Raw genomic sequence first — 26,339 nt, forward strand, 5'->3', positions numbered from 1 at the left:
AGAAGTGTTCGTGCAGGCCCCGCTGCCAAGGAGCTGTTCAGGTGGCCCCGTCATGGAGGAGGTGTTCGGGCGGGCCGGCGAGGAGGCCCCGAGGTCAGGGCAGCGGAGGAGTGGCGAGGCTCGAGGTCGGGCAGCAGCGGGACCTCGAGGTCGGCGGATCCGAATTCCGGAACATTTTACGGATTACAGACGACCCTGCCACCAATCGGTCCGGAACTCCGGATTTTGGACGCCGCACCTGTATACTGGGAATCTTCATGCATCAGTAATCCAGCAAATTGAATTCAATCCCAACATGGCAGTTTAGGAACTTGAATTAATTTTTTTTTAAATTGCAAATAAGGAACTGGTACCAGTAAAAATGTCATTAAAAACCCAACTGGATCACTAATGTACTATTAGGAAAGGAAGCTACTGTTCTTACCTGGTTTGGATTTTATGTAGTTGACTCTTAACTGCCCTCTGAAGTGGCCTAGCAATCCGCTCAATTGTATCAAACTTCTTGATGGGCAATAAATGCTGGTCTTGTCAGCAATGCTCACATCTGAGGAGTGAATTTTTGAAAGAAATTAACGTGTACTTTAGGACAGGTGCAACTCTGGTTTATCTTGGGCCCTTGGGCAAAATGCAAAAATATCCAGTGTATGCATGAATAAGAGAAGTTTATAGAAAGAAGAAATTCAATTTCCATTATATTTTTATTTGATCAAGATGCATCTGTAGGTACAAAACGACTTAGAAACACTTAGAAAAGTCAACATTTACTCCGAACTGTGATTGCAAACAACTGAAAATTGAATGTTCTTGATATCATTTGGACAAAATTGTTTGCATCAGAAAATTCTAAACCGGTTCAGCTCTTATTTATATTAAACAATCCTGTTAGATATTAGGATGTTACTGTCCAGTCTCACACATGAAGAATGGATACTAAAGAAGGCATTGAAGGGTTGCTAACACCGGGTGCAACCATACACAAACATGAGACAGGGTAAAAGGGAGAAAATCTAGAGTGGAGGCAAATATGTATGAGTATACATATGATAGTTGTCATCATCAGAGGCAGTCCCTCATAAACGAGGAAGACTTGCTTCCACTCTTAGTGTGTTCTTTGGTGGCTGAACAGTCCAATACAGGAATTACAGTCTCTGTCACAGGTGGGACAGATATTCATCAGGGGAAGGGGGCGACTGATTTGACGCACTCTCCTTCCGCTGCCTGCACTTGACCTCTTCACGCTCGCAGCGTTGCGATTCGAGGAGCTCAACGCCCTCCCGGATGCACTTTCTCCACCTAGGGCGGTCTTCGGCTAGGGTTTCCCAGGTGTCAGTGGTGATGTCGCACTTCACCAGGGAGGCTTTGAGGATGTCCTTGTAACGTTTCCGCTGCCCACCTTCGGCTCGTTTGCCATGAAGGAGCTCCGCGTAGAGCAATTGCTTAGGGAGTCTCTTGTTTGGCATGCGAACTAAGTGGCCTGCCCAGCGAAGCTGATTGAGAGTGGTTAGTGCTTCAATGCTGGGAATGTTAGCCTGGTCGAGGACACTGATGTTGGTGCGTCTGTCCTCCCAGGGGATTTGCAGGATCTTGTGGAGACACCATTGGTGATGTATCTCCAGCGACTTGAGGTGTCTTCTATACATCGTCCATGCCTCTGATCCATACAGGAGGGCAGGTATTACGACAGCCCTGTAGACCATGAGCTTGGTGATAGGTTTGAGGGCCAGGTCTTCAAACACTCTTTTCCTCAGGCGGCCGAAGGCTGCACTGGAGGCGATCTTGAATCTCCGCAACAATGTCTGCCTTTGTTGACAAGAGGCTCCCGAGGTATGGGAAGTGGTCCACGTTGTCGAAGGCCGCGCCGTGAATTTTGTTGACTGGGGGGGGCAGTGCTGTGCGACGAAGACAGGCTGGTGGAGGACCTTTGTCTTACGGATGTTAAGCGTGAGGCCCATGCTTTATATGCCTCGGTCAATACATCGACTATATCCTGGAGTTCAGCCTCAGAATGTGCGCAGCCAGCCACAGGCGTCGTTCACCAGACTGATTCCCGGGATGGCAGGACTGACATATGAGGAGAGACTGGATCGATTGGGCCTGTATTTGCTGGAGTTTAGAAGAATGAGAAGGGATCTCATAGAAACATGTAAAATTCTGATGGGATTGGACAGGTTAGATGCAGGAAGAATGTTCCCGATGTTGGGGAAGTCCAGAACCAGGGGTCACAGTCTAAGGATAAGGGTTAAGCCATTTAAGATCGAGATGAGGAGAAACTTCTTCACCCAGAGAATTGTGAACCTGTGGAATTCTCAAGCGCAGAGAGTTGTTGATGCCAGTTCGTTAGATATATTCAAGAGGGAGTTAGATATGGCCCTTATGGCTAAAGGGATCAAGGGGTATGGAGAGAAAGCAGGAAACGGGTACTGAGGTGAATGATCTTATTGAATGATGGTGCAGGTTCGAAGGGCCGAATGACCTACTCCTGCACCTTTTTTTATGTTTCTTTGTTTTCAATGACAGCTGAAGCAACAATAACAACTTAAATGTATATAGCAGCTTTAACACAAAACAGAATCCCAAGGTGCTTCACAAATAGGTGTATAGATCAGACATATAAGAAGAGCAAAATGACCAAAAGTTTAGTCAAAGTTATGAAACTTGAGGTTTTAATAGGTGGAGAGTAGGGGATCTCAAAACCTAGGAATGAGGTGCCAAAACACACTGTCACCAGTGGCAAGCTGAAGCAAAAGGAGAATATACAGATCAGAGTCAGAGTAACAACATTCAAGAGGTAATATAGGACTAGAGCAGATTGCAGAGATAGCGAGGGCAAGGATTTTAAATGTGAAGCATTAGGAAACTGTGAGCCTGTGTAGGTTAGCAAGGATAGGATGATGGGTGAGTGGGACTTGGTGCAGGACAAGATATAGGCAACATAGAGCACTTGATTTTATTCTCACTGGTCCTGACTATACAATGCTAAAACCCTATTTTCTTTCCCAATAACCACCTTACATTGCTTATGCACCTTTGATGAGTGATCAGTAATTACCTCCAGGACCCTTTCCTCATAAGAACATAAGAAATAGGAGCAGGAGTAGGCCATACTGCCCCTCGAGCCTGTTCTGCCATTTAATACGAGCATGGCTGAACCGATCATGAACTCAGGTCCACTTTTCTGCCCGCTCCCCATTATCGGTTAAGAAACTGTCTATCTCTGTCTTAAATTTATTCAATGTCCCAGCTTCCACAGCTCTCTGAGGCAGCGAATTCCACAGATCCACAACCCTCAGAGAAGAAATTTCTCCTCATCTCAGTTTTAAATGGGCGGCCCCTTATTCTAAGGTTATGCCCCCTAGTTCTAGTCTCCCACATCAGTGGAAACATTCTCTCTGCATCCACCTTGTCAAGCCCCCTCATAATCTTACACGTTTCGATAAGATCACCTCTCATTCTTCTGAATTCCACTGAGTAGAGGCCTAACCTACTCAACCTTTCCTCATAAGTCAACTCCCTCATCTCCAGAATCAACCTAGTGAACTTTCTCTGAACTGCCTTCAAAGCAAGTATATCCTTTCGTAAATATGGAAACCAAAACTGCACGCAGTTTTCCAGATGTGGCCTCACCAATACCCTGTATAACTGCAGCAAGATTTCCCTGCTTTTATACTCCATCTCCTTTGCAATAAAGGCTAAGATTTCATTGGCCTTCCTGATCACTTGCTGTACCTGCATACTAACCTTTTATGTTTCATGCACAAGTACCCACAGGTCCTGCTGTACTGCAGCACTTTGCAATCTTTCTCCATTTAAATAATAACTTGCTCTTTGATTTTTTTTTCTACCAAAGTGCATGACCTCACACTTTCCAACATTATATTCCATCTGCCAAATTTTTGCCCACTCACTTATTTCTTATGTTCTTGCGTTGAGCTTCATTGGAACAGTGAAGGAGGCCGAAGATGGAGATCGAAACATAGAAACATAGGTGCAGGAGTAGGCCATTCGGCCCTTCGAGCCTGCACTACCATTCAATAAGATCATGGCTGATCTTTCACCTCAGTACCCCTTTCCTGCTTTCTCTCTATACCACTTGATCCCTTTAGCCGTAAGGGCCATATCTAACTCCCTCTTGAATATATCTAACAAACTGGCATCAACAACTCTCTGCGGAAGAGAATTCCACAGGTTAACAACTCTCTGAGTGAAGAAGTTCCTCCTCATCTCAGTCCTAAGTGGCTTACCCCTTATCCTTAGACTGTGATCCCTGGTTCTGGACTCCCCCAACATCGGGAACATTCTTCCTGCATCTAACCTGTCCAGTCCTGTCAGAATTTTATATGTTTCTATGAGATCCCCTCTCACTCTACTAAACTCCAGTGAATACAGGCCCAGTCGATCCAGTATCTCCTCATATGTCAGTCCTGCCATCCCGGGAATCATCTGGTGAACCTTCACTGCACTCCCTCAATAGCAAGAATGTCCTTCCTCAGATTAGGAGACCAAAACTGAACATACTATTCCAGGTGAGGCCTCACTAAGGCCCTGTACAGCTGCAGCAAGGCCTCCCTGCTCCTATACCCTGTCTATGAAGGCCAACATGCCATTTGCCGCCTTCACGCCTGCAGCACCTGCATGCCAACCTTCAAAGACTGACGTACCATGACACCCAGGTCTTGTTGCACCTCCCCTTTTCCTAATCTGTCGCCATTCAGATAATATTCTGCCTTCATGTTTTTGCCATGCAAAGTGGATAACCTCACATTTATCCACATTATACTGCATCTGCCATGCATTTGCCCACTCACCTAACCTGTCCAAGTCACCCTGCAGCCTCTTAGCATCCTCCTCACAGCTCACACCGCCATCCAGCTTAGTGTCATCTGCAAACCTGGAGATATTACTCTCAATTCCTTCATCCAAATCTTTGATGTATATTGTAAATACTTACTCCAGACAGGGACATACAATTGTTGAAGTTCATCCATGTTCTCTTTAAATGTTTACCATTGCCGATCCACCGTCAACCCTTTAAGTATCATTCACCAGTCTACTCTAGCCAATTCACATCTCATACCATCAAAGTTACCTTTCCTTAAGTTCAGGACCCTAGTCTCTGAATTAACTATGTCACTCTCCATCTTAATAAAGAATTCTACCATATTATGGTCACTCTTCCCCAAGGGGCCTCGCACAACAAGATTGCTAATTAGTCCTTTCTCATTACACATCACCCAGTCTAAGATGGCCAGCCCTCTAGTTGGTTCCTCGACATAAAACCATCCCAAATACACTCCAGGAAATCCTCCTCCACATTTCTACCAGTTTGGTTAGCCCAATCTATATGTAGATTAAAGTCGCCCGTGATAGCTGCTGTACCTTTTATTGCACGCATCCCTAATTTCTTGTTGATGCTTGATGTTTGATGTCGGAGTGGGAGTGGAGCGGGTAATTAAAGGAACCTCAGGGTCACGTTTATGGACTGAACGGAGTTGTTCCGCAAAGCAATCACCCAATCTGCATTTGGTCTCCCCAATGTAGAGGAGACCACATTGTGAGCAGCGAATACAGCATACTAAATTGAAAGAAGTACAAGTAAATCACTGTTTCACCTGGAAGGAGTGTTTGGGGCCCTGGATAGTGGGAAGGGAGGAGGTAAAAGGGCAGGTATTGCATCTCCTGCGCTTCCATAGCGACACTTGGCGCTTGCACAGGAAGGTGCCATTGGAAGGGCAGGAGGTGCTGGGGGTGACAGAGGAATGGAACAGGGTGTCACGGAGGGAGCGGTCCCTTTGGAATGCTGATGGTGATTGGTGGTGGGATCACGCTGGAGGTGACGGAAATGGTGGAGCATGATCCGTTGAACGTGGAGGCTGGTTGGGTGAAAGATGAGGACAAGGGGAACCCAGTTGTGGTTCTGAGAGGGAGGGGAAGGGGTGAGAGCAGAGGTGCAGGAAATAGAACGAACACAGTCGAGGGCCATGTTAACCACGGCAGAGGGGAATCCTCGGTTGAGGAAAAAGGAAGACCTGTCGGAGGTGAATGGTGGCGTCAGTGCGACGAAGACGGAGAAACTGGGAGAATGGAATGGAGTTCCTACAGGATGCGGGGTGGGAGGAAGTGTAGTCCAGGTGGCTGTGGGAGTCAGTGGGCTTATAGTGGATACTGGTCGATAGCCTATCCCCAGAAATGGAGACAGGGAAGTCAAGGAAGGGAAGGGTGTAATTTTCTAGTTCAGGGCGAGAGCAGAAAACGGCACCGATACAGTTATCAGTGAACTGGAAAAAGAGGTGAGGGAGGGGATCTGAGTAGAACTGGAACATTTCACATATCCCACGAAAAGGCAGGCACAGCTAGGACCCATGCAGGTTTCCATAACGACACCTTTAATTTGCAGAAAGTAAGTGGAGTTAAAGGAGAAGTTATTCAATGTGAGCACAAGTTCAGCCAGGCGGTGGAGGGTGTGGTGGATGGGGACTGGTTGGGCCTGTGCTCAAGGAAGAAGCGCAGTGCCCTCAGGCCGTCCTGGTGAGGGATGGAAGTATAAAGGGATTAGACGTCCATCGTGAAAAGGAGACGGTTGGGGCTGGGAAACTGGAAACTGTTAAAGTGACGGAGGATGTTGGAGGAGTCGCGGATGTAGGTGGGAAGAGAGTGGTCAAGGGGAGAAAAAATAGAGTCGAGATAGGAAGAAATAAGTTTTGTGGGGCAAGAGCAGGCTGAAACAATGGGTCTACCGGGGCAGTCCTATTTTTGGTTCTTGGGAAGGAGGTAGAAGCGGGCTGTGCGGGATTGGTGAACTATGAGATTGGTGGCTGTGGAGGGAAGATCTCCAGAGGAGATGAGGTCAGTAACGGTCTGGGAAATTATGGCTTGATGTTCAGTCGTGGGGTCATGGTCCAGGGGGAGGTAGGAGGAGGTGTCACAGAGTTGGCGATCAGCCTCTGCAAGGTAGAGGTCGGTTCACCAAACAACAACAGCGCCACAATTGTCAGCAGGTTTAATGACAATGTTGGGGTTGTATCTATGTGAGCGGAGTGCTGCAAGTTCAGAGGGAGGTAGGTTGGAGTGAGTGAGGGGAGCAGAGAAATTGAGACGGCCGATGTCCCGTCAGTAGTTTGCAATGAAGAGGTTTAGAGAGGGTAAGAGGTCAGAGGGAGGGGTCCAGGTCGAGTGAGAATTCTGAAAATGGGAGAAAGGGTCAGCTGTGTGGGGGGAAGATTCCTGGCCAAAGAAGTGGGCACGGAAGCGAAGGCAGTAGAAAAAGAGCTCCGCATCTTGCCGAGCTCGAAATTCATTGTGGTGGGGGCATAAGGGGATGCAGCTCAGGCACAAGGTTACTCTGTATTGGAACTGACAACAGTTTCTACGCATAACAACAACAACTTGCAGTTATACAGTGTTTTTAACATAGTAAAACGTCCTAAGGTGCTGAACAGGAGCGTAATCAGACAAAAATTGAGACCGAATTAAAGAAGGGCACATTAGGACAGGCTTGTCAAAGAGCTAGGTTTTCAGCAGCATCTTAATGGAGGAGAGAGAAGCCAAGAGGTTTTACAAGGGAATTACAGAGCTGGGGTCTCAATGGCTGAAGACACGGCCGGCAATTGTGTGATGAAAGGAATGGGGGTTTGCACAAGGGGCCAGAGTTGAAGGAACGCAGAGAGGGTTGTAGGACTGACGGAGGTTATAGAGATAGGGAGGGACGAGGCCATGGAAGGACTTGAGCATGAGTATGAGAATTTTAAAATCAAAGCGTTGCCGTACCAGGAACCAATGTAGCTCAGCGAGCACAAAGGTGAATGGAACTTGGTGTGAGTTAGGATACGGGCAGCAAAGATTTGGATGAGCTTAAGTTTATGGAGGGTGAAAGCTGGGAGGCCAGTCACGAGAGCATAGGAGAGTCAAGTCTGGAGATAACAAAAGCATGGGTGAGGGTTTCAGTAGCAGATGGGCCGAGGCAGGGTGGGAACGGGTGTTATTACCAAGGTGGAAGTAGGTGGCCTTTGTGATGGAGAGGATATGGGGATGGAAGCTCAGCTCGGGGTCCAAATAGGATGGCAAGATTTCTTATGTTCTAATTTTTGTACAATTTGGTTCAGCCTGAGACCATTAGCCAAAGAAGGGGATGGTATCTGTGGCTAGGGAACAGTGTTTGTGTCAGGGTCCAAAGGCAATGGCTTTGGGCTTCGCAGTGTTTAATTGGAGAAAATTTCTGCTTCTCCAGGACTTGACGTCGGACAACCAGACAGACAACACAAAGACAGTGGAAGGGTCGAGAGAGGTGGCAGAGGTAGAGTTGGGTGTCGTCAGTATACATGTGGAACCTGGCATTGTGTTTTCGGATGATGTCGCCGAGCGGCAGCACATTGATGAGAAATGGGAGAGGGCCAAGGATAGCTCCTTGGGGGACTCCAGAGATAATGGAGCAGGAGCTGAAAGAGAAGCCATTGCAGGAGATTCTCTGGCTATGACTGGATCGATAAGAATGATAACAGGTGAGGGCAGTCCCCCTCAGCTGGGCAATGGAGGAGAAGCATTGGAGGAGAATGGTGTGGTCAAAAGCTGCAGGCAGATCGTGAAAAATGAGGAGGGATAGTTTAGCATGGTCACGTTCATGAAGCCTGTCATTTGTTACTTTAATTATGGCCATTTCAGAGCTGTGGCAGGTGCAAAAACCTGATTGAGAGATTCAAGCATGGAGTCTCCTCCGTCCCTTGCTTCGATATAGAGATCATTATCCCCACCAAGCTGTTAGCCCTTTAAATTACTTTATTATTACGGTGAAAAGCTGGCAGAGGCATTACTGTTAGGAATAAAAGTAACTGGTTACTCGTTACATGGTTATGACAAAAGCACAAACCTATAAATGTAACCTGTTCCACTATACCATAGTATAATTATGAACATATGAAATTGACAGGCAGGCAAAAACCAGCTTGTCCATCAAGCCTGTCCCATGCTCATTATGGCTGGAGCATCATGACTAGACACTCCTATCACAGCCCAGCCCACAGCCATTCCTCTCTCGAACTTTTTACAAGTTTTGTTTCGGGGGGAAAATAACAATGGTCTTGTTGAGGCAGTGCGGTAAACATACAAGTACTCTGCAATAAAATCAGTTTTTGCCTTTTGAATTATATAAATTGCACATGTTTCTAGACGATCATCATGAGCTGCCTGTTTGTATATTATAAGAAATTCAGTAGGTTTGCGCCTGCTTTTTCACCATGGCGAAGCGGAAAAAGTAATTTTTTTTTGGCGCTAAATGAGTCGCACAAATTTTAGCGCCCGGGCGGAAAATTCGGTAACGGTTTTGCGATGGCATTAAAAATGATCTTCCGCTTGTTTTTTTTAGCCGTTTTTATGATGTCAATCAACGTGCAATGCTGCGCTATCGCTGGGAGCGGAAAATTCGGCGATATTGCCATTTTTATCGCTTGCCCAAAAACAAGCCCAAAAAAGTCAAGTCTTCCCAGGTCAGACTCGGGGAGCACTCGCCGCTAACGGCGCCATCTTGAAATAAGGAGCAGAAGTTCAGTGCATATAAGGATTTGGAGTGAAGCCTGCGTTTTACACAGTGAGCTTCATGTAAGCTTATAGTTTGTTTTTAAGGACATTTAAAAGAATGGGGGCTATAATATCTCTGCCATTATTCCTGGCTGCTTTTTCTATGCAGCATTGAGCTGGAAGAAGGCTTATTCAAGAGCATTTTGAGCATAATCAAAGAGCTCAAACGTATGGGGAGGAGGCCTTATCCCCCACAAGTTTACAGGGAACAGCATTTATACCTGCAGCTGTCTGAGGCACAGTGCGTTCGAAAGCTGCACTTCCGAAAAGAGGTGGTCACAGAGATATGCCAGCTCGTAAAGGCAGACCTACAGCCTACCAGCAGCAACAGGACTGCACTGCCCATCGAGGTGAAGGTGACTGCGGCACTTGCCTTCTATGCCTCCGGCTCCTTTCAGGCATCAGCAGGGGACATATGCTCCATCTCACAGTATGCTACACATTGCTGCATTCGCCAGGTGTCTACTGCACTGTATGCACGCAGGATGGACTTTATAAAGTTCCCAATGACCAAGGAGGCACAGAATGAGAGGGCTGTAGGTTTTGGATGAATTTCTGGCTTCCCCAAGGTTCAGACTGCCATTGACTGTACACACATCGCCCTGCGAGCATCTTTAGAGGATCCAGAGGTTTACCGAAACCAAAAGTAATTCCACTTCTTGAACATACAGATCGTCTGCGACCATCCTCAGCACATCATGTCAGTAAATGCCCAATATCCAGGGAGCATCCATGATGCTTTCAACTTAAGAACATACGAAATAGGAGCAGGAGTAGGCCATTTGGCCCCTCGAGCCTGCATCGCCATTCAATAAGATCATGGACTCAGCTCGATTTCCCTGCCTGTTCCCCATAATCCTTTACTCCCTTATCGCTCAAAAATCTGTCTATCTCTGCCTTAAATATATTCAATGACCCAGCCTCCACAGCTCTCTCGGGCAGAGAATTCCATAGATTTACAACCCTCTGAGAGCAGAAATTCCTCATCTCAGTTTTAAATGGGCGGCCCCTTATTCTGAGACTATGTCCCCTAGTTTTAGTTTCCCCAATGAGTGAAATATCCTCTCTGCAACCACCTTGTCCAGCTCCCTCATTATCTTACATGTTTCGATAAGATCACCTCTCATTCTTCTAAACTCCAATGAGTATAGCCTCAACCTATCTTCATAAGTCAACCCCCTCATCTCCAGAATCAACCTTGTGAACCTTCTCTGATCTTCCTTTTCATAAAACCATGCTGACTCTGCTTGATTGAATTATGCTTTTCCAAATGTCCTTCTACTGCTTCTTTGATAATGGACTGCAGCATTTTCCCAACGACAGATGTTAGGCTAACTGGTCTGTAGTTTCCTGCTTTTTGTCTGCCTCTTTTTTTTGAAATGGGGTGTTACATTTGCGGTTTTCCAATCTGTTGGGACCGCCCCAGAATCCAGGGAATGTTGGTAGATTGCAACCAATACATCCACTTTCTCTGCAGCCACTTCTCTTAAGATCCTAGGATGTAAGGCATCAGGTCCAGGGGACTTGTCCGCCTTTAATCCCATTATTTTACCTAGTACTACTTCATTAGTGATAGTGATTTATTTGTATTAAGTTCCTCCCTACCTATAGCCCCTTGATTATCCACTATTGGGAAGTTTTTAGTGTCTTCGACCATGAAGACCGATACAAAATATTTGTTCAATGTCTCTGCCATTTCCCTGTTCTCCATTATTAATTCCCCAGTCTCATCCTCCCGGGGGATCAACATTTACTTTAGCCACTCTTTTCCTTTTTGTGTACTTGTGAGAGCAGTGTCTCATACCTGTTCGAGCATCAGCCACAAGGCCAGAGCTGGATGCTGGGGGACAAAGGTTATGGCCTCTCCACCTGGCTCATGTACCCCCCTCCAAAACCCTCAGACAGAAGCCGGCTATAATGACAGCCACACACAACATCATCAAAAAGACAATTGGAGTGCTCAAGCAGCGCTTCCAATGCCTGGACTACTCTGGAGGCTCCCAGCAATAATCCCCTCAGCAAGTCTCTGAGTTCATTGTGGTATGCTGTATGTTACACAACTTAGTCATCATGAGGGCACAGGTTTTGCCACTGGGGACTGCAGGACCACCTCAGGAGAGTTGGGGAGGAGGATGAAGAGCCTGGCGATGAACCCATGCCATCACCGCCACCACCACAGTGGAGGCCCCATGGAGCTTACGCCGCTGAAAAAGCCTTGCATTAGCAGCTCATAATTCAACGCTTTGCTTGAACAGTGAACGGCATGTTTCATCGTTGCCTGCCCGCTCTATCCCACCATGTTGACTATTCCCCCTGTTCTGCAAATGAGACACTACACAGGAATGGTTAAGGTGAACAAAATAATTTATTAAACATATATAGTAACTTGAATAAGATTATTAAACATTGTAACTTGAATAAGATTTAACTTGAATAAAATTTAAACATCTCAAAAGTGGAACAAAATTTTATTAAACATTGTCCCTGAAATTCTGGTCGGAGGCTTCCTGCGGGCAATTGCCTCCGACCTGAAACATTTCTACGCAAGTATCTGGTGGTCCGGGAGGAGCCTGCGATTCCGCTGGGGAGGCCTTCTCTTCCCCCACTGCGAAGCGCACTCTCGTCCTCGAGGTTCCCACGCAGAAGATGCAGTCATGTGTGATTGCTCAGCCAATCGGGTACAGTATTCCACAGCATTCTCATTAATAGCAATGAGAACTCCGTATCTACGAGTTCTCATTGCTATTAATAAGAAAAAGAAACAAAGACACTAAATACATGTAATAAAAAATAAAAAACACATCTCACATAATTAAAATTAATTGAAATTAAAGTTAATAAATATTAGAGAAATATGTTTTTTAATTATGGTTAAAAATAAATGTAACGTAATGGGCAGAGTTTTAAAAAATGTTTTTAAAATGTAATTTAGTTATATTTTTGTATGTTTTTAAACTCTTACGCCTGTAAAAGTAGGCTATGTACCTGCTTATATCAGGCGCAAGAATTTTGAGGACATTTTCTGGGCAAGATATGGTTAAATACCGCAATCTTGCCCATGCAAATGTCTTCGCTCCCGATATACGGAGGATCTGTCAAGCTCCAGTGCATGCACATTGTGCACTGAAAACCGGCATTTCTAATGCCTTCCCGGGTCCATGGAAACTTTGTACGGACCCAGGGAGGACAGAATTTCAGGGCCAATATTTTGAAATGACAAACTTTTATAAAATATCAACAGCAATAACAAAACAGCAACAAATCAACGAAAGAACAACCCCTGCACCGAACGCTTTTACCTGCGGCCCCTCCCGCTCCCCCCCCCCCCCCGCATCCTAAACGCCCTCCCTCACATCATGACCATGCCCAAGGTGGTACCAAGGCGTCGTGCAAAAACGCGGTCAGAGTCATAGTGTAAAAGGGGGATAGAGAATGGAGATGCCATGTGTGGATCCCCTGGAGATGCTCGGGTTATGGAAGACCTGGCTTCTGAGTGGCAAGGCTCTTGCTCGGCCTCACAACTCGGGCGGTGTCGGTCTGTGTGGTGTGACACTGGGGACTGTAGTGCTAAAGGTCGAGATCATCAACTGCGTGTGGTCATTGACAGCCTCGCGGGTCGCGGCAACAATCTGCGACATGCCCTCCTTCATGTCCGCGGATAGTGCCGCAATGCTTGCGGGAAAAGCACCCAAGACCTCTATGAACTGTCGGCTGAGCTAGATGCTCTCCCTGGAAAGTTCCACCATGTCCAGGTGTGCATCTGCATATCTGTCAGCAGACCAGCATTGCCGACTCACCCTCAGGAGAGACGGCATACGGAATTCAACCCTGGGAGTGCGTTGCTACACGCCACTTGTACCCGGGGCCTCGGATGGGCGAAATCTCGAGGATGCTTCTTCTTCTTCCGAAGAACTAGTGGTCGCAACAAAAGGAGGTGGTGACTACATCGCCACCCCCTCCCTTCCCAGAATAGCTTCATCAGTTTTCTCCTCCTGTGGAGGTTCCTCGTCCTCAGTGTCTTCCTCCTCCCCCTCCTCCACCCCCACATGATGGGCTGAGGTGGAGGCTTCCATTGGAGGAAGTGGCGCCCCCAGACACTGCATCACATTGCCCCAACCCTAGCCCCCATACACTGCATCACATTGCCCCAACCCTAGTCCACAGACACTACATCACATTGCCCCAACCCTAGCCCCTAGACACTGCATCACATTGCCCCAACCCTAGCCCCCATACACTGCATCACATTGCCCCAACCCTAGTCCACAGACACTACATCACATTCCCCCAACCCAGCCCGGGGATTTTGCAGGATTTACCCTCACTTTCGAACATGGGCTCAGCACCCTGAAGGTTAGTTGACCACCTTGAGGCACCGATCAGAGTTGCCAATCTCTCCGCGAGGTCCATTAATGGCAGTGTCTGGGCGGACCGCCTCCTGCCGCTGCTACTCCTGGCGGTTATGCGACAACTTTCCCAGCAAAGATGAAAATTGGAATGGTTATCAGAGGGCCCTTCTGCCCTTGTGGCACACACAGATAGCCATCAAAGCACTTGTACCATACTGTGTGCATTTAATACAGTTCTCTGTTTAATGGCCCTGGAAGTTGCATGTGGTTCATGAGGAAGACATCAACATGCAGAAACATCTTTTAAGATGTCAAAAAGCAATCTTAATAATATGTAACAATCATTCATGGCAAATGAGGTGCAACACTAAGCCTACCTATAGCAACATGTGTCAGATTTACAATTTAAGTTATGAAGGAGTGCATCAATAAAAATATTACTTACTCTGACGACCCTGCAATGGTCATTGAACCTTTTCCGACACTGCTTGTGGTCCCTCCTGATGTAGTCCACTGTGGAAACCTCCTCAGACACGCTGGTCCATAGACACTTCAGAACAGCTGGGAAGGGTTTACTTGCACCCACTCCTATTGAATTCCCCCCATCTACTCTGTACAGCTGCGATGAGGGCCTCGTTCGACTCATAGCTAAATTTCTTGGCTCTCTGCCTGCTGAACTCTCCTTGCATCGTGGCTGTTGTGTGAAAAATAGCTGATTGAGCCCTGGATATACTGCGCATACACGGCGTACCCTGACAACTGACCAGAATCGCGGGAAGAAGAAAAAAATCTGGGGGGAAAAATTTGCACATGCGCCGAAGTCTTGTTTTTTATCTCAAATTCCGGCTCCAGCGCACAAATTCAGTTGTGCAAGGCCGGATTTACCGCTATTGCTGGTGACCATTTGGTGAATTTTGCGACGTCCAGCGGTAGCGATACCCCAGCAGTAAAAAAATATACTGACGCGGTTATCGCTAAAAAAACAGCCATATCGCAAATACTCGAATTTCTAGCCCTTTGTGTTTTATAATTATTCAAACTGTTACCAATGTTTCTCAATTTAAATAATGTGGTTGCCACACCAAAGTTTTGATTCTGTAAAGATTCTGTAGATAGCCACAAAAACCAGCATATATTTTGAGATGCCATGAATATTTTGGGAACTAAGCAGTGGAATACAGAATTTGTTAATACTTTTGACTGCTTTTAACATGTGAATGCCCAGTGTAAGTTCTTGCAGCTAATTATTTTGCTTGGAAGCAATAGAGTCTAACAAGGAAAGTGATCAATGTGTTGCATAGGAATTGCTTGTCGCAAAAAGACCAAGTTACACCAAGTTCACCTTCTATCATCCAAATTTTTACATGATTTAGTTGTTGACTAATCATAGCAACCAATCTCTATCAGTTAGTCTACAATAGCCCCTGACATGAGTGGGGAAAACCCCAATGGTGGAGAGCTTTGGGACCCAAAGTCACCTGTTCCTTCCAAGCATGCTATGTTTACCATATGCCATGTCTCAAATTACTCATATACTGTATTCCACGTGTTATTTTCTGAAAGAATCTATCTAATTTGCTTTTTAATGAATCAATAAATAGTAACTGCTTCTACTGTTTCCCTATGGCGCCTGTTCCATAGATTGACCACTCACACACTGAAATATTGTTTCCACAGATTAGTTTTGAATTTACCCCTTCAAGTGCAGGTCGTGTCCTTCAGTTCTATAGTTCTGGACAAAGTGAAATAACTTGTCGATGTTTACAATATCTAGTCCCTGTAGAATCTTAAAAACAGGAAGAAATGTTATTTTATTGTTGAATTAAGTTGTTCGGGGCATGCCTAATGTAACAAGTACTATAAAGTCATATGTTTTTCTCCCCCTGTGTTTTCCAGGTTTCTGAGCCACACCATGAACTACATGTTGCAGGCTATCAGTATGGCCACAGGAGATTCTGTATGTTCTGTCCAGCTCGGCTGATGACCTGAGACATCATGGATAGCCCACCCAAACTGACGGGGGAAACGTTGATTGTACATCACATTCCCCTTGTTCATTGCCAGGTCCCAGATAGACAGTGCTGTAGCTTGGGCAAAAGACCAAGTCCTTTCTACCATACTGATCTGGGAATCACAAGGACTACATCACTCCCAGAGAAGGATCTGCTTCAGAAGGAAACATTACTTTACAGCAGCTTAATCCAGGCTTCCTGTTTACCTCCTGGGGCACCACATGAAACTGAAGGCAGACTACCAAACTCAAAAGAAACCAACACTAGTGAACAACACAATTCATTAACTTTGAATGAGAACAATGATCAGGAAAGCTCCAATAACAGTTTGTTTCATCCTCAGAACAGCAACATTAACAATCCACCATTTGTTCTGCATGAAAAGCCATTTCACCTTCATGGGGCTGAAAACAACACAAAACAATGGAGCCCCACAAGTAGACAGGGGATTATTGAAGGTCAAGAGGAACAAACCCATACTTGTGATGGCATCAAGTTAAATAGGACCATCACATCAAGACCAGCTTCAGCTGACCTAATGGAACTACCTATATGCAACTGTGCTAATGATAGCACGTCAACCTTATTCTTTGATTGCAATCAAGGGTTGGACAGCAGCCCAGATGGATCCTTCAGGAAGCAAGATTTACAAGAGAGCAGAACATGCAACTGCTCCAGCTTAGATATACAACAAAGCAGAAGTTGTATCTTTTCAGATCAATCTGAGATAGATAATCAGCACATGACTTACAACAGTGACTCTTCATGTAACAGTTCAGACGGTGTGCTGGTCAACTTTACAGCAATCTACAATAAAATGAAAAGTCAGTCAAAGTCCAACCTAAGTTCAGGTAACATGTCCCATGATTCTTCATACTGCAGTCACTCAGAGATGGGTGCATTCTACTTAGACCTACATTCATCGCCAAATGAGCCAAAGAATACATGTGAGACTCGCAATGGAGGCAATGCCATGAAAACCTGTCTGTGCCATCAGCAGTGTTCATCAGCTGTTGATGACAATTGCAATTCTTACCACCTACCATGTGAAAACATGCCTTGTTCTTCTGAAAATTCGGATTTTACTGCTTGTTTTCAAAGTCAAGCAAGACTAGTTGTTGCCACACAAAATTATTACAAATTAGTAACTTGTGACCTATCTTCTCCGTCTACACCAAGCCCAGCAGGGTCTTCAATAACAAGCTGCTCAGAGGACCACACTAAAAGTACAAGCCCTAGTCAACCTACAGAGTATTACCTCTTCCGGCAACCAGAAGATAAGAAGAATAATCAGCATCTTCAGGAGAAACCAGGAGTAGAAACAACTGAAGATCTCATTGAAGGTCAAGTGTACGTGAATGTTGCTTCAAATACTTCTGGCAGGCAAAGATCGAGGAGCTACGATCGCAACTTCGATAAGAGCCCATCTCCTAGATTAGGCTCATTGGAACGCATGTATAGCTGTCCAGGCAAGCTAAGTGATGGTCACACAGAAACACCTCAGAGATCGCCACCAAGACGAGTAACTTCATTTGCTGAAATTGCTCGAACTAGAAAACGAAGTGGGAACTCGCCACCACTGAGAACCAGTGGAGATTCTTCAATAGAGTTCTCCCCAATACTGGAAAATCAGAAAGAAAATAATGTATTTGTTTATTTGGAAGAAGAGCACTGCCATAGTCTGCCTGGCAGGTCCTCTACAAGAGTGGATTTAACAACGTCGTGTGATGCACCCTTTATTCATCGTTTCAACAAAAACAGTAGTGCAAGTGTGTATGAAAAAGCTCACCTGGAAGGTCATGGACCTTGTTACACTGGAGAAGATGACAGGAAATCAGAACCAGCTAATACACTCCATCAACAAATTGAAAAGGATTCATCTTTTGACAGCAGATTTAAAGCAGAAGGTAAGCTAGCACCGAACTCATAGGTCTAATATAGCCATTGTTCAATATAATGTTTTAATCCTAGCCACTTTTGTAGTAAAACCAACTCTCTGGGGCTGTTTATTTTATTAAAAAAGTAACTTTTTTGTACTGGAGATTTGAATACTCTTCCATTTGGCACCGGGGTCAGCATCAGGTATTCCCATATAAGGCACAGCAGATTAAAACTTCCACTATTCTACCACAGGAATGTGCCTTAACTCCAGTATCAAAATGATGTCTCCATACTTCACCATTTTTTTGTTTCCCCACACTAGCCATCCTTGTGGCCTTTATCAGAGTGCCAATTTGTGGGAAGCTTTGTGCTTTGAACCAGTAGAAATTGTGTTGAGACTACCTAAACTTTATTTATGTGGGCTCTGTGACAGAATTTATAGACATGAAAGACAGTTTCCTTAACAATCTAGTTGTTACAGTAGCCATAATAGGCTTCCTCGATTCCGAGGGACTGCCTATGATGATGAGTAATGTTTTGAGCTGGTTCATATGTTGAGATTCTGCAAACCTCCCATCAGTATTCTTATCATGAATCTGAGACTAATTGTCCTCTATCCCCTTTCCTAATAGGAAGCAAACAGGAGATGGTAGTGTAATGGTTATGTTACTAAATTAATAATCCAGAGAACATGAGTTCAAATCCCACCAGTTTAGGAATTTTGAATTCAGTCAAAAAGAAAATCTGGAAATAAAAAGCTGGTATTGGTAAAAGTGTTGTAAAAACCCAACTGGTTCATTCATGTCCTTTCGGGAAGGAAACCTGCTGTCATTACCCAGTCTGGCTTATAGTCTCGCACCAATGTGCTTGACTCTTATCTGCCTTCTGAAGTGGCCGAGCAAGCCACTTTATTGTATCAAACCACTACAACCATTCAAGAAGATAACTTCTCAGGGCAACTGGGGATGGGCAATAAATGCTGAAATTGCCAACGGCGCCAAAATTCCAAGAACGAATAAAATGATTTTTTGAGATTTATCCAACAAATCTTGCATTTATATAGTGGCTTAAATGTAGCAAACATCCCAAGGTGCTTTTCAGCAGGAGGGGGTGGTGAGAAGCAACAAACAAAATAGCTGAAGAAATGGATGGCAAGCCATGGTGAAAATGTTCGGCCAAGTGACCGAAAGGTTGGTCGATAGGATAGATCTTATGAAGGTTTTTAAAAGTAGAGAGGCAGAAGATTTAGTTAGCCAGTTCCTGAAAATAGTGCTCAGGCAGCTCTGACAGCTCTGCCACCAATGGTGAGATAGAAAAGGTCAAAGTCAAAGGAACAAAGTGACAGAAGATTGGAGTAGACTTTAGAGGTAGGATAGGCAGATAGGTGGAACGATTTGAAAATGAAGGGCTATACATTCAGTATATTGAGGAGACAGGAAACCAATGCAGAACAAGGCGGTGCTAAGGGGCAAACTCAATTTAGCCATCTGAATCCTGTTCATAGCAAGCAATGGTATGTTGGCCTTTATTACAAGAGAATTTCAATATAAGAGAAAAGACGTTTTCCTGCAATTATATAGGGCCCTGGTGAGACCACACCTGGAGTATTGTGTACAGTTTTGATCTCCTTACCTAAAGAAGGATATACTTGCCTTTGAGGGAGTGCAACAAAGGTTCACCAGACTGATTCATAAGAACATAACATAAGAACATAAGAAAGAGGAGCAGGAGTAGGCCATTTGGCCCCTTAAGCCTGCTCCGCCATTCAATAAGATCACGGCTTATCTGATCTTGGCCTCAACTCCACTTTCCTGCCCGCTCCCCATATCTCTTTACTCCACTGTAGTTCAAAAATCTCTCTATCTCCACCTTAAATATATTCAATGACCCAGCCTCCACAGCTCTCTGGGGTAGAGAATTCCAAAAATTCACGACCCTCTGAGAGAAGAAATTCCTACTCATCTGTTTTAAATGGGCGACCCCTTATTCTGAAACTATGCCCCCTAGTTCTAGATCCCCCCATGAGGGCAAACATCCTCTCTGCATCTACCTGTCAAGCCACCTCAGAATCTTATGTTTCAATAAGATCACCTCTCATTCTTCTACACTCCATTCAGTATTGGCCCAACCTGTTCACCCTTTCTTCATAAGACAATCCCCTCATCTCAGGAATCAACCTAGTGAACCACTCACTTAAGCTATCTATTTTGCAGATTCTTTGTGTCCTCCTCACAACTTGCTTTCCTGCCTATCTTTCTATCATCAGAACATTTGGCGACAGTACACTTGGTCCCTTCATCTAAGTCATTAATATTAATCTAAATAGTTGCGGCCCCAGCACTGATCCCTGTGGCACCCCACTAGTTACAGTTTGCCATCCTGAAAATGACCCGACTCTCTGTTTTCTGTTAGTTAGCCAATCTTCTATCCATGCTAAGATCTTACCCTCAACCCCTTGAGCTCTGGGATTCTTGGGATGGGGGGGATTGTCCTATAAGGAGAATTTGAGTAGACTCGGCCTATATTATCTAGAGTTTAGAAGAATGAGAGGTGATCTCATTGAAACATACAAAATTCTTACAGGGCTTGAAAGGGTAGATGCAGGGAGGATGTTTCCCTCCGCTGGGGAATCTAGAACCAGGTTCACAGTCTCAATAAGTGGTCGGCCATTCAGGACTGAGAGGAGAAATTTCTTCACTCAAAGAGGGTGGAATTCTCTACCTCAGAGGGCTGTGGAAGCTCAGTCATTGAGTATATTCAAGACAGAGATTGGATGTTCGGGACATGGGGATAGTGCAGGAAAGTGGAAAGGTAGAAGATCAGCCATGATCTTATTGAATGGCGAAGCAGGTTCGAGGGGCCGAATGGCGTACTCCTGCTCCTATTTCTTATGTTCATATAGCGAGTCTTGGACAAATCAAACTTCACGTTGGATGAAAGGTAGGAAGCCAGCAAGGAGAACTTTCGGATAATTAAGTCTAGAAGCATGGATAAATCTGTCAGTGGCAGTGAGGCTGAAGTACGGGTGGAGGAGGGTAATGTTGCGGGTATGGAAGAATGTAGTCTTGATGTTGAAGAGGACGTGGAGTTTGAAGCTCAGCTCTGGTCTAATGACGTCAAAACTTTGCATGGTTTGGTCTGAACGAGTGGCTTGGGAGAGGAACGCTATCAATGACAAGGGGATGGAGTTTTTGGTGGGGGTAGAAACCATGGCTTTGGTCTTCCCGAAAATCAGTTGAATGAAATCTGAACATCTATGATTTGATGTTGGACAGGCACAGAGGAGCTCATGGGGTTGAAAGGTATTGCTGGGTGTCAGGAACATACAAGAGGGGGAGCAGGAGCAATAACTCAACACATTCACAAAAAATATAAATTGTGATTTTGGCCAGGGGAGTCTTGGTGTTGTGAGTAGAGCAGAAGCCAGACTGAAGAAACTTGTGGGTCTCCTGGAAGAGTTGAGTATTGAGAGCATGGGGGAATTGTAGGGAAACTTCAAAGATCACAAGTGGAGTGGGATAAAGACGGAGAGGGGAGGTAGTGGACATAACAGCACTGGTTGCTACCTCACCTTCCTTATTTATTCAGTCCTTAATTAAAGCCTGATGTGGCTTTCTGTTCCAACAACCTTGTCAGGAATCTGTTCCACAGTCCTGTATCTTACTGAAAAGATGTTGCCTAAATTTCCTATTTTCTTATTTGATCCTCCTAATCTTACAAGTTTTCCATCTCAAGTGCTATATCTTCCCATTGGGGAGTGGAAAGTGGTCACTTCACTTCTTGACAGTTAGTTCAGAACAGCATGAGGGTAAATGGGAGCAGGACTCATAGAAACATAGAAACTAGGTGCAGGAGTAGGCCATTCGGCCCTTCTAGCCTGCACCGCCATTCAACGAGTTCATGGCTGAACATGCAACTTCAGTACCCCATTCCTACTTTCTCACCATACCCCTTGATTCCCCTAGTAGTAAGGACTTCATCTAACTCCTTTTTGAATATATTTAGTGAATTGGCCTCAACAACTTTCTGTGGTAGAGAATTCCACAGGTTCACCACTCTCTGGGTGAAGAAATTCCTCCTCATCTCGGTCCTAAATGGCTTCCCCCTTATCCTTAGACTGTGTCCCCTGGTTCTGGACTTCCCCAACATTGGGAATATTCTTCCTGCATCTAACCTGTCTAACCCCGTCAGAATTTTAAACGTTTCTATGAGGTCCCCTCTCATTCTTCTGAACTCCAGTGAATACAAGCCCAGTTGATCCAGTCTTTCTTGATAGGTCAGTCCCGCCATCCCGGGAATCAGTCTGGTGAACCTTCGCTGCACTCCCTCAATAGCAAGAATGTCCTTCCTCAGGTTAGGAGACCAAAACTGTACACAATACTCCAGGTGTGGCCTCACCAAGGCCCTGTACAATTGTAGCAACCCCTCCCTGCCCCTGTACTCAAATCCCCTCGCTATGAAGGCCAACATGCCATTTGCTTTCTTAACCGCCTGCTGTACCTGCATGCCAACCTTCAATGACTGATGTACCATGACACCCAGGTCTCTTTGCACCTCCCCATTTCCTAATCTGTCACCATTCAGATAATAGTCTGTCTCTCTGTTTTTACCACCAAAGTGGATAACCTCACATTTATCCACATTATACTTCATCTGCCATGCATTTGCCCACTCACCTAACCTATCCAAGTCGCTCTGCAGCCTCATAGCATCCTCCTCGCAGCTCACACTGCCACCCAACTTAGTGTCATCCGCAAATTTGGAGATACTACATTTAATCCCCTTGTCTAAATCATTAATGTACAATGTAAACAGCTGGGGCCCCAGCACAGAACCTTGCGGTACCCCACTAGTCACTGCCTGCCATTCTGAAAAGTCCCCATTTACTCCTACTCTTTGCTTCCTGTCTGACAACCAGTTCTCAATCCATGTCAGCACACTACCCCTAATCCCATGTGCTTTAACTTTGCACATTAATCTCTTGTGTGGGACCTTGTCGAAAGCCTTCTGAAAGTCCAAATATATCACATCAACTGGTTCTCCCTTGTCCACTCTACTGGAAACATCCTCAAAAAATTCCAGAAGATTTGTCAAGCATGATTTCCCTTTCACAAATCCATTCTGACTTGGATCTATCATATTACCTCTTTCCAAATGCACTGCTATGACATCCTTAATAACTGATTCCATCATTTTACCCACTACCGATGTCAGGCTGACAGGTCTATAATTCCCTGTTTTCTCTCTCCCTCCTTTTTTAAAAAGTGGGGTTACATTGGCTACCCTCCACTCCATAGGAACTGATCCAGAGTCAATGGAATGTTGGAAAATGACTGTCAATGCATCCACTATTTCCAAGGCCACCTCCTTAAGTACTCTGGGATGCAGTCCATCAGGCCCTGGGGATTTATCGGCCTTCAATCCCATCAATTTCCCCAACACAATTTCCCGACTAATAAGGATTTCCCTCAGTTCCTCCTCCTTACTCGACCCTCCGACCCCTTTTATATCCGGAAGGTTATTTGTGTCCTCCTCAGTGAATACCGAACCAAAGTACTTGTTCAATTGGTCCACCATTTCTTTGTTCCCCATTATGACTTCCCCTGATTCTGACTGCAGGGGACCTACGTTTGTCTTTACTAACCTTTTTCTCTTTACATATCTATAGAAACTTTTGCAATCCGTCTTAATGTTCCCTGCAAGCTTCTTCTCGTACTCCATTTTCCCTGCCCTAATCAAACCCTTTGTCCTCCTCTGCTGAGTTCTAAATTTCTCCCAGTCCCCGGGTTCGCTGCTATTTCTGGCCAATTTGTATGCCACTTCCTTGGCTTTAATGCTATCCCTGATTTCCCTTGATAACCACGGTTGAGCCACCTTCCCTTTTTTATTTTTACGACAGACAGGAATGTACAATTGTTGTAGTTCATCCATGCGGTCTCTAAATGTCTGCCATTGCCCATCCACAGTCAACCCCTTCAGTATCATTTGCCAATCTATCCTAGCCAATTCATGCCTCATACCTTCAAAGTTACCCTTCTTTAAGTTCTGGACCATGGTCTCTGAATTAACTGTTTCATTCTCCATCCTAATGCAGAATTCCACCATATTATGGTCACTCTTCCCCAAGGGGCCTCGCACAACGAGATTGCTAATTAATCCTCTCTCATTACACAACACCCAGTCTAAGATGGCCTCCCCCCTAGTTGGTTCCTTGACATATTGGTCTAAAAAACCATCCCTTATGCACTCCAGGAAATCCTCCTCCACCGTATTGCTTCCAGTTTGGTTAACCCAATCTATGTGCATATTAAAGTCACCCATTATAACTGCTGCACCTTTATTGCACGCACCCCTAATTTCATGTTTGATGCCCTCCCCAACATCACTACTACTGTTTGGAGGTCTGTACACAACTCCCACTAACGTTTTTTGCCCTTTGGTATTCTGCAGCTCTACCCATATAGATTCCACATCATCCAAGCTAATGTCCTTCTGAACTATTGCCTTAATTTGCTCCTTAACCAGCAATGCTACCCCACCTCCTTTTCCTTTTATTCTATCTTTCCTGAATGTTGAATACCCCTGGATGTTGAGTTCCCAGCCCTGATCATCCTGGAGCCACGTCGCCGTAATCCCAATCAGGTGAACAGAAAGATGCAGAAAAGCAAACAGATTATGTAACTTATTTTAGTTGATGCCAGTGCAGTAGAGAGAACAGTGAATTTTGTTGGAACAAAGCTTGGAGAGATTTGCTCTTCATCTACCCCGTGTATATTTAGAATGACAGAAATTACAACACAAAAACAGGCCAATCAGCTCATGTTAATATTTATCCTTCACAGGAACCCATGTGTCTGCGCTGTTCTCAGATCCCTCGATTCTTTTTTCTTCAACCTCCTTTTGAAAGTATTTTTAAACGTTGACTCTGTTTCAATCACTAAAAGCTCAATTAAATCTCTTAGCCTCCTCTGCTCCAGTGGATATACTAGCATTTCAAGTCTCTCTTCAACTATAATTTCACTTTCCAGGCATCATCCTGTTGAATCTATGCTGTACATTCCCTAGTCCTTTAATATACTTTCTATAATGGGGCACCCAAAACATCACACACTGCTCAAACTGTGGCCAAGCAATGTTTAGGACAAATTTATCATTACTTCCTTACGTTTATACTCTTATGCACCTATTTATAAAACATAAAAAGATGTTGTCCTTTATGGCTATATCTACCTGCATTTACACTTTCAGTTAATTATGTATTTGAACTACTTGGTCACTCTGTTCATTCACACCCTTCAGTGTCTTTCTACTGAGTGGATGCTCCCATTCTTCATTTTTCTCTCAAAATGTATTACCTTACATTAAATAGCTTCTGCCACCAGTCTCGACAATCTGCTAATATGTCAATGTCTTTGTGATATTACTAGTTTCTGCCTTCCTGTAATTATAGTCCTAATTACCTTTTGCCAAGCCTCCTACTTTTGTGTCAAAAGCAAATTTCAAGATTAAGTTCCCTGTAACCGAATCCAAATCATCAATATATACAGAGAACAAAAGTAGACCTAGCATTGACTCCTGGGGTAACCCAACTTCAATGTTTCTCTAATCTGAGCAATATGCAATTACCTCTTTGTTTCCTGTACGTTAACCAACTTTCCATCTATCCACCTGCCTACATTTTTCTAACAAGCCTCTTTATTACTGTCACCAATTGTGATGCCAATGGTATCTCTAGATCACTTTCTTGTTTTATGTCCTCTAGTCTACAGCTGTTAATCTTTGTTTAAATTTTTTTATTCATTCATGGGATGTGGGTATAGCTGACATTTATTGCCCATCCCTAATTGCCCTTGAGAAGATGGTGGTGAGCTGCCGCCTTGAACCCTGTAGTCCGTGAGGTGAAGGTACTTGCGCTCCTGGGCCTCTACGCGTAGGCCTGCATAGAGGCCCCTGTATCCCAAGCAAGCGCCCCTGGGATCACGTGGGCCGGCCCAACCAATGGAAGAAGGGCATCCCCATTCATGCTTATGGGGATCACATTAAAAAAAATACATCGAGACATCAAAAAAAAATTTTTAAAAATACATATTTAAAATTAATTAAAATGGCATTTAATTAAATATTTAAAGCAAAACTGTAATTTTTTGAAAAATAAATTTACATGTTTTAATGGTGCAAAAAATAAACTTGCCTTATTGCACAGAGCTTTTAATGTATAAATGATTGATAACATTTTATTTTTTTGTTTTTTAAAACTTTTACGCTGGTAAAAGCAGGCCTTGCGTAAGTACTTAATGGATATTCGCTGGGCAAACAGCCCAACTCTCCAGCCGCAAATGTCCTTTATTCGGGGATGCATTCTTGACAGATTGCAAGTTCCGGGTTTTAGCGTGCCTAAACCAGGACCTTGCATGGCCCCTACGGGTGCCTGCGCACCTCGTACGTGAGAGTAGGGGCCGTAAATTACAGGATTGGGACCGTGTTCAGATGTTCAGAAAACATGCCACTGAGATTATGACCCCAATTATTT

At 44.7% G+C, this 26,339-nt stretch overlaps 1 protein-coding gene across 7 annotated transcripts in view; it reads left to right on the forward strand.

The window, feature by feature from the left end:
• Positions 1–26,339, forward strand: part of rusc2 (RUN and SH3 domain containing 2) — a 254,883-nt gene that overhangs the window by 154,840 nt on the left and 73,704 nt on the right. For 6 of the 7 annotated variants that reach the window (XM_070868526.1, XM_070868518.1, XM_070868544.1 and 3 more), the window contains one exon: positions 15,813–17,835. In XM_070868526.1, coding sequence (XP_070724627.1) covers positions 15,912–17,835 — 1,924 coding nt within the window. In that variant the 5' untranslated portion in view covers positions 15,813–15,911. Of the gene's footprint in view, positions 1–9,512; positions 9,589–15,812; positions 17,836–26,339 lie in introns of those variants that run through there. The other variant, XM_070868535.1, reaches the window with a different exon arrangement.

The sequence above is a fragment of the Pristiophorus japonicus genome, chromosome 2, assembly GCF_044704955.1.
Source record: "Pristiophorus japonicus isolate sPriJap1 chromosome 2, sPriJap1.hap1, whole genome shotgun sequence".
Lineage (NCBI taxonomy): Eukaryota > Metazoa > Chordata > Chondrichthyes > Pristiophoridae > Pristiophorus > Pristiophorus japonicus.